Source organism: Pituophis catenifer, unplaced genomic scaffold, assembly GCF_029215685.1.
Source record: "Pituophis catenifer annectens isolate HBS135680 unplaced genomic scaffold, rPitCat1.0.hap2 SCAF_2, whole genome shotgun sequence".
NCBI classification, from domain to species: Eukaryota; Metazoa; Chordata; class Lepidosauria; order Squamata; family Colubridae; genus Pituophis; species Pituophis catenifer.
The window spans coordinates 113,911,600-113,928,334 of NW_027256882.1; the positions used below are offsets into that span (position 1 = coordinate 113,911,600).

Genomic DNA, 16,735 nt, shown 5'->3' on the forward strand with positions numbered 1-16,735 from the left:
TAGTTGCATTATAACATACAAAGCAGGAATCTTTCCATTTCCAGCACAAAGGAATAGAGGATTCTAGCTTACAATTGTTCATAACACATCAGTCCCTGCATTGCACTATTAATCTTGTAAAAGTCTGCATGTTTCCATACCTTACCATTTATGGTAGCAGAAATCTCATACTAGGAAAGTTAGCTAAACATCCATTTTCAAAAATCAGCAGCAGCAACTTCGGAGGAAGGTAATCATTTTACAGCTGACAGATTTGCTACTTGGGGGCCCAGCATGGAGCTGATCTTTGCAGATCATTTTTTTCCCAAAAATTCATGAACTTCTCAGCCACATTTCAAAGGCGGTAAGCATGACTTCTGAAAAGTTTCTTTTCAGCAATCTTGTGTATACAACGCTTCTGAATAACATGAACATTTGAACTATTAGATTCCTATTAGAGTTTTACCAGATTGCAGAAACATTTAAACCTTATTTTAAGTAAGAAGAGAAACAAAAAACAGAAGGTGTTTTCCTTTTTTATCAATATATATTTTCTAAAAGAAAAAAAAAACAGAATAGTTTTGTGTTTATGATATTAAGATGACGAGTTTTAGTTTATGGGCACACAGTGGCAGCACCGTAGTTTTATTTAGTGATAATTAAAATCATTTAATGTTTTAACAAAAAGGATTTGAACTGGATGTTTTTCAAAATGTCCATTCCTGATTTCTTGAAGGGATTCGGTGTTTTGAAATGCTTTCATTTTCTTTAATGACATTATTTTAGAATGCAAATTAATATTGAGAAAGTCTATAGTAATATAAAATACAGAAATGACTAGCGAGCCAATTGTGAAAGGTAGATATTTATAGCAAACAAGTAACAGTTTTGAGGGTGAGGGGTGTAATGTTCTAATTTTAGGTAATCAGATGTTAAATGGATTTCTTTAAAGTACATTGTTTACCATCTAATTTGGATTTCAACTCTTTTAGTACATTAGGGTTATTAAACTTGTAATGGCAGCATTAAATTGAAATATTACTCCATTGTTTCATGTCAAAAGTCATACCTGTGGTTCTGTTATCAATGAACTTTACAATGTACAGATAAAGAAAAATGTGACCTGGAACCAAATGTTATATAATAGAGATCATTCCTGTTCAACAGTGAGCTCAATTTAATCTGATCTATCTCACTAACTTTTCTTTATCTTTATCTCTAAATCTCTCTTCAGTGTTTTTCTAAATGTGCAATTTTGAAACTTTCCCAATTTCCAGTGTAGACTTTTTCTTGCCTTTCTTCTCCCCCTATATACAGTTTGGCATGTAGAGAACTGATATTTGTAGAAATATTGTTCACTTTATAAAATAAATCCATAGAGAGATTGATATTTCAGAGATTAAGGAAAGAATGATGGTTTCCACAAAGAACTGGGCTCTGATCTAGCTTCTCAATAGAGAATAAAAAATGAGCACCATTTCATAAGTTATGCAGCACATAACAGCATATAAAGAAGCAGTAGAAAACAAGTAAATCTATTGTTTAAAAATCAGGTTTCTTAGTGGATTTTTTAAAAAAAAAATCCACTAAGTTATATTTAATTATTACTGTAAAATTGTTGTGGAAAGAGATTTACAATATGTTCTTGTCCTTGGTGTAAAAGTATTGAGATTCAAATTGAGATTCAATTGGCTGGAAGATCAAGAGTTCAAGAATTATGGGTTCTGAAATTCATAATGGCAGTACTTAAGTAAAGTGGAGGAGTGTTATCCTCTCTTCCCTACCATCCACATTCCTTTAATTCCTGAAATGGATTCAATAATGGATTCAATAAATAATGGATTCAATAAATAAATTCAAATTTCTCGTGAACTTTTCTGAAAACATTTTAAAAGGGCAATAAATAAATTAAGGAGAACTTTTCTTTTTTAAAAGAAAGATCAAATCAGACTCTAGAAGAAGAAAAAAAGCATGATAAAAACAAAATCCAAGACTGGGATAAACTGATGTACTAGGAATCCTGCAACCAAGATTGATTATATGCTATCAAAGAGCCTTGATAGTACAGGGGTTTAGTGCACCCTGTTATTAACACAGCTGCCTGCAATTTCTGCTGGTTCGAATCTCTCCAAGGCTCAAGGTTGACTCAGCCTTCCATCCTTTCTAAGGTAGGTGAAATGAGGACCCAGTTTGTGGGGGCAATAAGCTGACTTTGTATAAAATATACAAAAGAATGAAGGCTATTGCTTAACGCATTGTAAGCCGCCCTGAGTCTCCGGAGAAGGGCGGCATATAAATCAAATTAAAAAAAAAAAAAAGTCAATGTCAACTGTTAACAACCATATGGATTTTCTCTACTAGGATCTTTTCTCAACCTAGTCCTACAGACGTTCCAATGGTGCACTCACTGTCACTGTAACCAAATCCTTCCACCTCCCCAAGCATTAGAACCTTCTCTAGAAAGCAAGGTTTTCATATAATCTGAGGTAGGTCATTTGCACCTGATGTTTGTGCCTTGAGTGAAAACTCTGACTTGATGTATTCAATTCCCTACTTATCTATTTTCTTATCCCTCCATGGTATTCTCAGGAGTCTTCTCCAATACCAACGGGCAAAAACTTCAACACAATTTCTATCCTGCTTCTTCAAAGTCCAACTTTTACTTCCATGGAGTCTTAGGAAAAACCATTGCTTGCACTATTCTGATCTTCATAGATATACACACATCAACCACATCTGAGTATCTTTTCCAAGGCCTTGCTGGCTGCTCGAGTGCTACTCTGTGCTAGTCCATGGTGTGATTCTCGACAATCAATTTATTTAGTGTTGATGATTCTAGGCAGAAGCTATTCACTGTCATTTCTAAAGCTGGTTGTTATTTCTGTGATCATTAGTTTGGTCGTCTTTATGTTTAATTTTAGTCCCATTTTTTTTCTCTGTGCTCCTTAACTTTCGTTACTAGACCTTGTAGATTATTTGCACTTTCAGCTATCAGACAGCATCATCAGTTTGGCACAGGTTATCGAATCCTCCCTTCCAGTTGTAAAGCCATGCTCATATTCTTCCTATCAATTTAGCTCAGGAATCTAAAGCTTTAGACTCCTGGACTTAACACATGAGAACTGTATTAAAATTTGAAAGCAGTTTATTATCCAGCAGCCTGTGAGAGAATTGATGGGGAAATAATATGGAAGAAATGTTCAGCATAGAACTGTTCTTAGAAAAGAAGCTGACACGTTTTAGGTTCATAGCATCTTACACTGGAAGTTATTCAAGGGTGTCCATATTATGTCTAGTTCCCTTTTTCACAGCATGTCCAAATGGCATAGTTACATGGCATCCGAGCTGCAATAGACTTTACAAATACACTCTCCAAGGATTGTTATAAATAGTTTCACTATTTGGATGACTTTGGGGGATTGCACAAGACTGCAATTCAATTGAAAGGAGAGCCTGAGGGTGAAGTAAAATGAATCACAACCTCTCCACTGTCACCAACCCCAGCATCACTGATATGCCCTTCTCAAATAAATCTGTCTTCCTTCCAAACTTGTAAACAAATTCCTGAAAACCAGACTACAGGGAAAGGAGAACTTCATTCTGCCTGCCACACTTCTGACAAAAACACTTCTACAGCTGTTTTGTATCGAAAGAGGATAGGGAGGGTAGTTATGTATTACCTAGCAAAAGAAGGAAATGCATAACACAGGATTCCTCAAACTTTTTAAACAGGGGGCCAATTCATGGGTGGGTCTGGCTAGATGGTCATGTGACTTGGTGGGTGTGGCTAGGCCATGTGACTAGGTGGGCGTGGCCAATTTAACAGTCCATTAAACAATGCACACAAATTAAACTTTAATTTGTTTCGCTCCTGGGGGTGTTTTGTTTGCTTTTGTTTGCATGTTTCTCTTTTGGTTGACTTTTCTTTTTACTAGATTGTTTTTTCAGTTGTTTAGGAGTCTAGTGATCAGCTTCAAGAAACTCAGTTTTGCAGCAATTCTTCTGAGCCCCAAGGAGCTTAAAATCAACAAGTCTCTCTCTGTGTCTCTCTCTCTGTGTGTCTCTTGTCTCTTGTCTCTGTCCTTCTCTCTCTCTCTCTCTCTCTCTCTCTCTCTCTCTCTCTCTCTCTCTGTGTGTGTGTGTGTGTGTGTGTGTGTGTGTGTGTGTGTGTGTGTGTGTATATCTATCTCTTTCTTTCTCTCTTACATCTCTGCAGGCCAAAAATGGGCTAAAACTGGCTGTGTTAGTGTGCATGGGATGAGAACCGCTAGTTTCAGGAAATGAAATGCCCTTTAGAATTTTGGCTACAAAAATCCACCAGCATTTACAAATGAAACACTAAACTGTTCCTATTGAGAAAAAAAGATACTCGATGATCTGAGCACCTGAAGTGTGATTTTTTTGATGTTACCCTTGAAAAAGTGAGTAAATACTATTGTATATCTCGCAAAATTGGGCTTGTTCTCGAGTTTTTATTTTTGGCAAGCAAGTACTTAATAATATTAAACCGAGTTATATGCAATCTCTGGGATAAGGATGAGTTTACTGTTAGTGGAGCTGTCATACAAACAAACCTGATGGATTTGATTATATTTTTATGCAGAGATAAGAACCACAGAAGCATCCCAAGAAGTCATGTTACAGAAAAAGGTGGTGGCATCACAGAAACGAGGGGAGACCAGGGCCCTATGGCTAGGTTTGGGAATGATGGCCTGCTCAGCAATGATGTATCTTTTTATTGGTATCGTCCTGGTGCCTTTACATAGAGGAAGGTAAAAGAAACGTTATTTCTTAAACCATGCAAAAAAGAAAAAAAAAGTGGGTCTCCAAGCAGCAAGTGAGTCTGTTTGGAAGCTTTGGCAACTTTAGCAGAAGACATTAGTGGAAAGACTGGAAAATGTCTTTCTTCTATGCTATGGGATGACTAGGTACAAAACGTATGCCTTATTTCCATGATTTATTTCCTCTCAGAGTTTTGCAGAGGTGGAGAAACTAAACTAATTGATTTTTAATGCCTCATTTGTCCCTTTAAAATGCTGGGGAAGGGAGAGATACCAATAGAGAGTATGTTCATCTCCAGTGAATGGCTAGCTGGATTATACAAATGAATCTGGTGTCACGTAGCTCTGAACATGTGATGCCTCTCAAAATGGAAATTCTATTGTACTCAGAAAGCATTTAATAAATAATCTTCATTAATATATTAAAGCTGAAACATAAATTGTTAAACTGGAAGCTGTGTTGTTTAAATGGAAGAAGTTTTTGCTTCTAGAACACAGGAATTATCATCTTTCTTTCATAGTTAACTTAATACTGTACATGTATGGCAATAGTATAACTGGGCCAGGATTTCTCCTTCGTTCTTTTTTCCCCAAGGCCAACTTGTGACAATAGGTTGAGAAAAGTCCAAGCATGACAACATAAAGCTGACTCATTAAATCTCTGTGTGAGGTTTATATACCCAGTATAAACCGTATACACCCCCACACACGGAGGGTAAGGACAAAAAAGTAAATTAATACTAATTAAATTAACAACTACTAATCAAACTAACTGCATGTAAAATAAAATACTCCATTTAACAAAACGGATTCATCCCTATCTGCACATATCAGACACAGAAATTCACCTCCACATGTATTTCCCTCCATTTCAGAAAAAAAAAGAGCAGAAAAGGGAGAAAATAAGAGAAAGATGGAATGAAAGAAAGACATCTGAACTAGGGGGGAAAAGAGGAATGTTGTTAAGGGGAAAAAGTATGGATCCATGTGTGTGGGTGTAAGAGAGAGAAAAGTCAATCCTCCATAAGAGTCAGAGATCCCTAAACTACTATGGATTCTATTCTGAGGCACCGTGGGATCCCAGGTAGGATTTTTTTTCTATAGAGACCATTCCTATCTCCACTTGAGCCATCAAATCCATTAGGAACTAACATTCTTTTCTGCATTATTCCAAACTGATCTGAATGTGGAAAGGAATCCTGAACTAATTCTAATCACTTAATCATCAACCTCTCTATCATATATGTTTTGAAATATCTTTCTATTCAAATTTTAATAATCTTAATTAAATAAACATGAGAGCCAGTTTGATGTAGTGGTTGAGCCATCAGGCTAGAAGGGCCAGGAGACTGTGATTTCTAGTCCCACTTTAAGCAGGAAATCCAGCTGGGTGATTTTGAGCTGGTCACTCTCTCAGCCCAATCCACCTCACAGGGTTGCTGTGGACAAAATTGGAGGAAGCAGTATTAAGTATGTTTATAAATGTGGGATTTAAAAAAATATGATTGTGTTACCCTAAAGAGTTTGTATTTTATTGGCCTATCAGATGATAGGAAAAGCATACTCAAAATCATAGTGTGTGTGTGTGTGTGTGTGTGTATGTGTATGCCAGAGCATTTGCTAAAAGTGTACATAAGAACTGTGATGGTGCAGTGGTTAGAATGCAGTAATGCAAGCAAACTCTGCTCACTGCCAGCAGTTCAATTCTGACCGGTTCAAAGTTGACTCAGCCTTCCATCCTGAGGTGGGTGAAATGAGATTGTTGGGGGCAATATGCTGACTTTTGTGTACACCACTTAGAGATGTCTATAAAGCACTGTGAAGCAGTATATAAGTCTAAGTACTACTGTGATTGCTATTTGCCTTTACTCACATGGACAATATAATTTTAATACTGTTTTGTCTCACCGTATTTTTTACACAAGTTGTGCTGACAATATCAAAAACAGATATTTATGTACTACCAGGCTTAAGTTATGCATAAATTCTTAATAAATTTGTCTCTGCAGTGTCTGGGCTGATGAAGGTGAATGCAATGTAGTGACAGCTAACATCAAGGAAAAAGTCCATTGTTCATTCATTGAAGGCTCTGAGGATAAAAATATTTTTCACTATCCTTGTCTGGAAATCTATGTGAATTTAACCCATTTAGGGCAATTAGTCATGCTCTACCACACAGAGATCACTGTGGACAGAAATCCCAAGGTTTGTATGCTATATATTAAGGGTGTGCGTTCTACTACTACTCAGCAAATTCTAAACAGGATACAAGCAAGAAGAGATATAATAAATGGTGATACAATGGCTATTCTTGCCAAATTATCCTTTCTTGTCCTGAAATATCATTGAAGCAAAAGGTAACTCCCTATGGCAGAATTTTGTCTGTCCTGGTAGATAATGCAAATAATAAAGGTTTCTGAATAGTAATGAATTTTGTTCAACTACAATCCTGAATTCCTATCCTGTCAGCGATGGGCAGTTTTGATGGTATTTATGTAGTTGTTCCTTGCATAAAAGTCAGGCATCACTTGGGCTCAAAGGTATTTAAGTAATAGTTTGATGGAAGGCAGCATTGTTTTGCCTCAGTGAAGTTCCCCACATAAATAAATTTATACTGGCTTTGCCTCAACTCCTAGACATACTTCATATAGCAGCTTTCAAAGAATGTTATATTTAAACCAATAATGTTACCTTCTTCATATATTATATTTCTGAATGGCTCATCTCCCTCAAAGAGGGACTCTGGGCAGCGTACAATAAATAAAAGTCATTATTATTCAGTATCATTACTGCAATGTTACATGTGCAGGAATTATTTCTGTCCTCCCAAATCCACATTTTCTTCTGGAATTCTGAGTGATACAGATCATCAGAGGTCATAGCAGAACTAAACATATTCATCCTTGTATTATGCAAGAGCAATTTAGAATTATATCAAATACTATAAGCTATGTATATTTGCTGTAATATATAAATGCTGTTTCTTCTACCTAATCGTGTTTTACATTCCTTCATTTTCAGGCTCATTTCTTATGGAAGCCATCACTTTGCTATAATTCATAGCCTAGCAGAAAATCATTTCATTTACACAGCAATCTATAATTCTGTAGATAAAAACAGTGAAGCAAATTTCCCTAAGGGGTAGCTCAACATTTACTTTAAGGCCTTGAAATGGTGCTTACACATTCAATCTCCAGCAGGCAAGAGCAATTAAAAAGAGAAATCAGGAATATTCATGCTATATTCAGTTAGTTCCTTCAGGTATCTGGGGTGGACCTCAGATTTCCAGCCTTTTCAATTAAACAGTCCTAATTTTAAGAGAGTACTTTTTTTTCATGTAAATTAAATATTGCTATGAGCTAATTCATCTTAAGTAAAATTGGATCTCTAAGGTATAACTAGAAATGCTGCTTCATTTATCTTCAACGTTTTGACTTTGTAAATAAAAATAAGCACATTTCAAATTTCATATTACAACAATATAGTAGACATTCCAAGGCATTCTACCCAAGGCACTGGACTGTCATATGGTTCATAACACTAGACTTTCGTCCTTTCCTTCTCCAATACCATAGAATCCTATTAATGCTACATATTTTGAATTTTGTCAAAATATTTCTTAAGGCTTCTTATATAATTAGACAATTGATACTACTCTTAGCAGAACATCAAATTCATCTCACCAACAATTCACATCATCTCCAATATCAATGGCTAATCTAACCTTTCAGCATGCTAAAAATTTTAACAGCATCATTCTATATATGTTTATCCCCCAAGAAATTTATAGTTTAAAGTATATATTAGTCCACATTAACTGCAATATTTGTAATTTTTTCTTCATTTCACCAGTGGTGAAATCCCTTTTTTTTTTACTACTGGTTCTGTGGGCGTGGCTTGGTGAGCGTGGTGTGGCATGGTGGGGGTGGCAGGGGAAGGATATTGTAAAATCTCCATTCCCTCCTCAATCCAGGTTAGGATTACTGAGGTTACTGAAAAATCCCCATTTCCTCCTGATCAGCTGGGACTTGGGAGGTAGAGAATAGATGGGGGCGGGGCTAATCAGAATTTTTACTGCTAGTTCTCCAAACTACTCAAAATTTCCACTATCGGTTCTCCAGAACTGGTCAGAACCTGCTGAAACCCACCTCTGATCCATTCATCCTAACTTTTGCCCCTTTACTGGTATCAGCACCCCATCCCACTCCGGGGAAGGATACTGCAAAATCTCCATTCCCACCCCACTCTGGGGCCAGCCAGAGCTGGTATTTGCCAGTCCTCCAAACTACTCAAAATTTCCGCTACCGGTTCGCTGAACTGATCAAAATTTCTGCTACCAGTTCTCCAGAACCTGCTGGATTTCACCCCTGACCCTCATCTCTATGTGTATTGGGGAAAAAGTGAAAACACAAGCTATAACATTATAAATATCTACTGTGTATCCCAATTTATCCAATAGGATTACTCCCTAAGGTTACAGATCAAACATCTGTAGAAAATTATAAGGAAGCAAACTATACATGAAACTTAATTGCAAGGATAGACATAGTGTTCCCTTCATTGTTTACAATTGAGAAAGTCTCACTATCAGAGGCTTCATAACTCTAAGATGAAATTCAAATATTTAATTCCAAAACATTGAGTATAATTCTCAAATTTCAAAAATGTATAAAATTGTAGTAATTTTAAAAAATCCTATAATATTTTCCCCTTCTTCAGCAAAATTTCATGAATCCATTTTCCTCTAATCTAAAATCTTGCTTATTAGCAAATGTGTCAGTTCATTCCTAATGTTCTATTTGTACGCTGTCCACAGTTATGCAGATGAAATGGGTGGTGTACAGATTTGATAACTAAATAAACAATTTCCCTTCTATCTATGCTCACATAAATAATATTCCGGAGGGAGGGAGGGAGGGAGGGAGGGAGGGAGGAAGGAAGGAAATCTATGATCCCAGTTTTTTCCTAGCAATATTTTCCTTGCAATCCTATACTATACCTATAGTTCCTTTAGTTCTAATCACAGCAGAGGAAAAGACTTTTGATTCCTTAATTGCTTGTAAGAATAGGTTGAGTTATGATCTTCCTCTGACCCTGAAAAACCCTGATTAACAATAAATAAATGAAGGATAGCTTTGGAAAGTTCATGGATTCCCCTACAAAAGTCACAATAGGATACATGTAGTATTCATAATCTAGTTCACAACAGTCACAGTGCAGAGAAAAACAATATTAAGGCAGCACTGATTAAAAGTACCCCCAAATTACTGTTTTACTCTCAGTCAATAATTGTGAAAAGCAGTAATCCTGAGTTTTTTTTTCTTTTCTTCTGCAGTGCTCTTATATACCGCCTGATATGGAGAATTATAAAAAAGTTCAGCAGCATGTAGAAATGATAAGAGACAATTTCAGAAAGCATCAGAGGTTTCTTTGCCATTATGACCCATCAAGGAAAGAAAAGAGTGTCCTTTTCAAGAGATTGTATCCTCCAGAAGGCCTTCTCATTGCTTTTGCCTGGCCAACTGTGCTACTGATTGGTGGAATCTTGATAGTCATCTTGGTGAAACTAAGCCAGTATCTTGCCTTAGTCTCTGCTAAACAACGCAGAACACTCATATAGCTTTTTCTAACTAAGATCTGGATTTTGCATTCACTTTTGTACAGGTCATCCTCACCTTACAACAGTTCATTTAGTGACTGCTCAAACTTACAAATGGCACTGAAAAAGGGGACTTATGACCCTTGCGGCATTCCAGGAGTCATGTGATCACCTTTTGCAATCCTCTTACAAGCCAAATCAATGGGGAAGCCAGATTCACTTAACAACTGTGTTACTAACTTAACAACTGCAACTGCAAAAATCCACTTAACAACTGTGGCAAAGGTTATAAAATGGGGCAAAATTCACTTAACACATTTTTCACTTAGCAACAGAAATGTTGGGCTCAGTTTTGGTCATAAATCAAGTATTACCTGTATTAGAGGCAAATCGGGAGTAAGTTCTCAAATTTACACTGAGGATAAACAACACTGCAATAAAGATAAGGAAAATATAGATAAGAGGAGACATCAAATTAGACAGGAGACATTCAAATTATACTTGTCTGAGTTCACCACATTTTTTACAAATTCAGTTATATTATTTAGATTTGACAAAATACATTTTTTGTTAATATTTCTAGTCATCGTGAGGAATTTGGATGAGGTAGCTGATTTAATTTTTGTTTACATGATCACTGAACCACGTAAGCACTTTCTCAATTGAAGGGGCGTTCTTGCCTCTGTAAAATAGCTAATGAATTTCTGAGGTTATCCTTAACAAACTGAAGCAAGCTATCCCAAAGAAACAGAAGTGCTCTAGGCAACATAACACAGAAAATTGTGTTTTGGAAAGTGGAGCAGAAAAATGCACCGTGACTTACTTTGATATTCAGTATGAAATTAACAGGATGGTTGCTGTCTCTTTCTGTCCTCCAGAAAATGAGGGTTGGTCTATTGTGGTGACATGACAACCAGGCAACATATTATTATTATTTTAAATCAGTTTATTCTAAGCATTTTCCAAATTCATTTTTAAGAAAATGAACATCTAAGTATCTGATTAACCCTGAGGTAATGAGTAAGTGAAAGTGAACTTACATTTTCTTTCCTAACCTCCTTCCTTAGAGGTCATCTCAAAATTCAGGTGATAATAAAAAGATTTTGTATTTCAAGTTTAGAAAATTAGGCAAATTACTGAGGCATGTTAATGCAGCATACACTTTTATCCCTGCAAGATCAGTTTATTATATGGAATGGCAGATTCTGTTAAACTGATGATAACAAAAACTATCTATCCAGTAACTGTGGGATGGAAGAACATACATTTTTCAGTTGTAACGAATCTGCAGGGAGTAAAAATGCACTTATTTTAATTAGATTATTCAAGGTGCAGTTTATATGATTTTCTTCACCAGCCTTGAAGCAAGCACCATAAAAAACTCAATGTACTATTAAATTACTATGATGCACTACTGTAGTCATTATCATTAGCTGTGCATTAAGCTAACATTTATAGCTTTAGTGCTCAGTGAATTGCACAGCTGCCTGCCTACGTGTTGCCTAAAGCCATAGTTAACACATTCACAGAAGCTTCTTAAAAGCAGATTCTAACTATCAGTCCAATAGCAGCTTGAGCTAAAGAAATTATGTCTGTGCAATGTTTTCTAATGAGCAACTCTTCACTACTTACTACAAAGCAATTATTTTGCCATAATGAATTGGCACTTGCAACAGAAAGCGTGGGTTGGTTAAAGGGATATTACCTGCTTTGAACACCAATTTGTTCAGCATTCTTTCCTCTCTCATAGGGTTTATCATTGCCCAGCAAATCACTGATTTAGACCTAAAATTAAGACTCGGCTGAATTCTCCCAGCATACATATTTCCACATTTATTCTTTCTAGTATATGAACTCAGCCTAAACTAGACCCAATTTGTTAACCGTAGACCATCTCTTCGGGAACACAATTCTCTGTGTTGCTTTTGAATCACTGTGCCAACAATAGTTAAAAATGTATTCACTCAGCTTTATTTGCTCTGCCAGTTTCACTATTTTTATGATGTATAATTTTAGTAAGTATGTTGGTTATAATAGTAAAATGTAATACGAACAAAAATTAGAAAGAGAAAGAAAGAATAAAAGATGCAAGGAAACAAAAGAAGAAATTAATATTTCTATAATAAATAAAAAATATAAAGAAATGACTTCCAACCTTTGTCACAAGAATAAACAAATTTAGTGACTCTTCATTTCCTCTTATGGTAGTTTACAAACAATTAACTCTTAGACCTATATCCCACCCCTTATCTATAGACAAATCTATAAAACATTCTCTTTTAAGTCCATAAAGAGTTGCCAGAGGTAACTTATTTTAAACTTGATCAAATAAACCAACTTTATATTCCTTGTTTTTATTTCTAACAGTCTTCATCTTTAGCCAATTCAAATATTTTTATCTATTTATTTGTATCCCACCTTTATTATTGTTGCAAGATTTGTTTTTTCATTATTTCTTTTTTGTCCCATCACACAGAATTTTTCTAGTTTTTAATAAGCCTCTTATTTTAATCGAATAAGAAAGAAATTGTCTCAGTCAGTCTCTTGGTTTATAATTTGTATTTTTCTCTAGCCAGATAAAATTTGTTCTACATCTGTCATTTCTTTACTAGCATCTAGTATCCAGTTTTTAAATCATGAAATTACATATCTCTGTCTTCCAAAAACCAAAACACATCTATTTCTCATGAGAAGCTGTTTGTTCTTCATAAATAATTTCAAAATCTTGGAAAAGTTTCAGGATTCAAAATTTATATAGAACTTTATTTATAACTTTCTAAGATCAAAATCTTATCATTTTTTTGCTCTTTATTTCAGATTCCATATGTTCTTAAGCTTGCAATTAATTTTTCTTTTGTTCAGAGTTGAAGTTAAATTCTCCCAATGAAGACTTTTCAAACTTGTCATTCTAAAGGTCTTTAACAGCTTTGAAGTTGTTGCAATTTCCAAAGGTGATAAGAAGTGAGGTTGCAAACTTTGTGTCCTTTAAAAGGCCCCACTATGGTTCCAAGCAAGATGGATAATTAACATTCAGCTGCCTGCAATTACTGCAAGTTCGAATCTGCCCAGGCTCAAGGTTGACTCAGCCTTCCATCCTTTCTAAGGTAGGTAAATTGAGGACCCAGTTTGTGGGGGAAATAAGCTGACTTTGTATAAATATACAAAAGTATGAAGGCTATTGCTTAACGCAATAAGCTGCCCTGAGTCTCCGGAGAAGGGCGGCATATAAATCAAATAAATAAATAAATAAATAAATAAATAAATAAATAAATAAATAAATAAATAAATAAATAAATAAATAAACAAACAAACAAACAAACAAACAAATAAATAAATAAATATAATCTCTTCATGTCCCAGCCATCAAATCCACAGAAAAGCACTATATTGTGGTCTTCTCAAAAGGAAATGCAATCCAGAGCACCCGTGGAGAATCTACTGTTCACTCCTATCCAGAGAAGTTTCCAGGAATTGGTCTACTCATCAGTTCTTTGTTGCTGTTGTTGGCACTTTAATTCATCATTCATCCCCCCAGAAGTCCAGCTTCACTGTCTTTAAGAAGGCAGGTCATAATCCTGATTTATTTAGCTTATTGTAAAGAATTTAGCATGGACCATTGTCCTGCAAATATAATGCAAAAAAAAATTTGTCAGCAAATTGTTTTATAGATCACATTGTATCAACTTTGGGTCAACTTTACTCATGTCTTCTCCTGGCTTCACATCCCATTTCATATTTACTGATTTTAAATTTATAACAACATTAAGGGTCACTATAGCCATGACAGTTTCCATATGAAACTGTTCTGTAATTTGTAATTGTCATCAGAAGCGCTGTGATACATCTCATCACCTTGATAACAACATAGTAGACCTTTTTGGTAGTTGCTAGATTATCTGCATTGAACATATTGTCTCTCTCAATTATGATAGATTTAATGTTGATTTAATGTTGCCCCTTTTTAAATTTTGTGTACCTTACCCCTTAATTTGAAAAACATTCTCAATTGTTTGGCATGTTAATCTCTTCTTTTGTGTTTTAGGCTAACATTATTTTTATAACATATTTTCATGTACCTTATCACAGACATCACTTAAATAATAACAACAAATATATTAAAATGCCTGCTATTTCTAGAGAAGTTACAATGGCTATTATACCCAGAAGCTGTTCGTCCTTTGAATAATCAAGGAATGCATTGTTACTTACTGAGTTTTCACAAAAGGATGGTGTATACCTCACAATTTCTGAAACAGAGTGCTTCAAGGATGTTTATTTCTTCTACCATTCCTTGTAGAATAATGGTTTGTTACTTTGCAATGACCCACAATGAATTTCATCAGAAAAATCTTCAAGCAGCACCGTAGACTAAATCTTACTGTACCTTCTATCCTTGATACATTATCTGGATATTTCTATTATTGAGCGTGTTACTTTATTTGGCTGCTACTTTTGTTTTAATTTGCTACTTTTATTTAACTATTATATATACATAGTAAACCTAACTTTGTAGACAAATTAATATTCTATTATTTATATCATTTAAAATTTTCTTCCAAAAATTTGAAAGATTATCCCATTCCCACTAAAACTGAAACAATGTTCTCTACAGTTTACAATGATGACAATATAATTCTTCAGAAATAGATGCCACTATTCAGGATATTTAATCCATATCTCCAAGTTGCCTTCAATTGCCTTATCACAACATCAGTCAATTCTGCTCATTTATTGCAATCTTGTTCAGGGGTCGTCAAACCCCAGGCTGCGGTCCAGTACTGGGCTGTGGTCTGTTTGGAACTGAGCTATGGGAATGGCACGGGGGGGGGGTTCAAATTTTTTTTACTACCGGTTCTGTGGGTGTGGCTTATTTTGTGGGTTTGGTTTGATGGTCATGTGACAAACAATTCTTTAGGATTTAGCAGCAGTACTGGTCTACCAGGCTTTTAACTGCTTGCAGAGCTGTACCGGTCTACCCATTTGTTTTTGGAGCATACTGGTCTACCCATTTGTTTTTGGAGTGTTCCAGTCTACCTATTTGTTTTTGGAGCGCACTGGTCTACCACCACACTGCCTTTTACCACTGATCAGCTGTAGGGCAGCCCTTTGAAGTGCCGCGGCAAGAGTTTAAACAGTTTTTTGCCGCTCTGCCACCACCGGGAGTATCGGAAAACGCTTTCAGGCAGCTTGGCCTCAATTGCCAATCTACCACCACTGAGCAGTTTACAAGGAGCGGATCAGTTCTAGCCGATCAGTTGGGAGGCTTCTTGGCTTCTCAATTTAAAGCTAAGCTGACTTGTTTCTCTCTCTCTCTCTCTCTCTCTCTCTCTCTCTCTCTCTCTCTCTCTCTCTTCTTTATCAAGTGAGCCCTGATTTTTTCCTTCTGGCTGATCAGCTGGGAATCGGGAGGCAGCGAATAGATTGGGGGATGGGGCCAAGCAGAGGTGTATTTACTGGTTCTCTGAACTACTCAAAATTTCCACTACCCGTTCGAAAGAATTGGGGAGAATCGGTAGCAACCCACCACTGGAATGGCAGGCAAGTGCACACCCAGCTCCATTTGTATGAGCAGCTCCCAAATGGAGCTGCACGCATCATTCACCCACTACTTGTAGGAACCATCCCCACCCCCTCTAGTCTGAAAAGTCAGAAAGGTTGGAGATCAGTGATCTTGTTGGTCCCATTGGCAATGAAAACAAGATCTTTGTGGCTATTCTGAACTGCATATTCAAAGGGGGATCCTTCATGCTTTGTATGAGTTTCAAACTTTTGTCTCTCATGTACCTTATCTTTTAATGAGGTTCTTAACCAGGTCTTCTCCAGGAGGTTACGTGGACCTCTACAAGTTGGAAAGGTTTTATGGAATTCCCTACTCAGAGAGATGCAACTGACACCCACATCATTTCAGACCACGTGAACACCTTTCTATTTCCTCAGGCTTTTTAAATGGTTTTAAATTGTAGTGTAATTGCATTTTAATTTGTATTCTTTTTGTTTTTGGATGATGCCTTGCAGCCATCTAGTTTACATGGTATTTCTCACAACCTCTTTTTTGTGATATGATGATGATCTGGCTATGATACCTGTCACCCCATTGATCACCAGGATTGATTCAGCTGAACTTCTTTTTTGATGTTGTAAAGCTTGATGTCAAACTATAATATAAAAATGAATATAATGATTTCTTCTCCATAAATGTTGAAGAATTTAAGATTTTACCCATACAGCATTTTCTAAATGCCTTAAGTATTCAATACCTTGAACCCATAAGAAAACTAGTTTTTTTTCATCTAAGTTCCAGCCAAGTATTTAATCCAATATTGGATTGGCTGTTCAAGAGTGTTGCCCTTTTCAATCTACATTTATATATTGTCCT

General features: G+C 35.9%; 1 protein-coding gene across 1 annotated transcript; it reads left to right on the forward strand.

Moving 5' to 3' along the window:
- Positions 1 to 270: 270 nt before the first annotated feature.
- Positions 271 to 10,380, forward strand: KCNMB1 (potassium calcium-activated channel subfamily M regulatory beta subunit 1). The gene is made up of 4 exons (XM_070934033.1): positions 271 to 343; positions 4,583 to 4,751; positions 6,770 to 6,965; positions 10,096 to 10,380. The coding sequence occupies exons 2-4, from the start codon at positions 4,615 to 4,617 to the stop codon at positions 10,378 to 10,380; spliced, it is 618 nt and encodes a 205-aa protein (XP_070790134.1). The 5' UTR covers positions 271 to 343; positions 4,583 to 4,614.
- Positions 10,381 to 16,735: the final 6,355 nt, after the last annotated feature.

What these genes read in the sequence shown, in the direction of transcription:
- KCNMB1 (XM_070934033.1), top strand. Translation starts at nt 4,615, where the DNA reads ATGTTACAGAAAAAGGTGGTGGCATCACAGAAACGAGGGGAGACCAGG. An exon ending in GTGCCTTTACATAGAGGAAG is followed by an intron (nt 4,752 to 6,769) that starts GTAAAAGAAACG and finishes TTGTCTCTGCAG; the next exon opens with TGTCTGGGCTGATGAAGGTG. An exon ending in CTGTGGACAGAAATCCCAAG is followed by an intron (nt 6,966 to 10,095) that starts GTTTGTATGCTA and finishes TTTCTTCTGCAG; the next exon opens with TGCTCTTATATACCGCCTGA.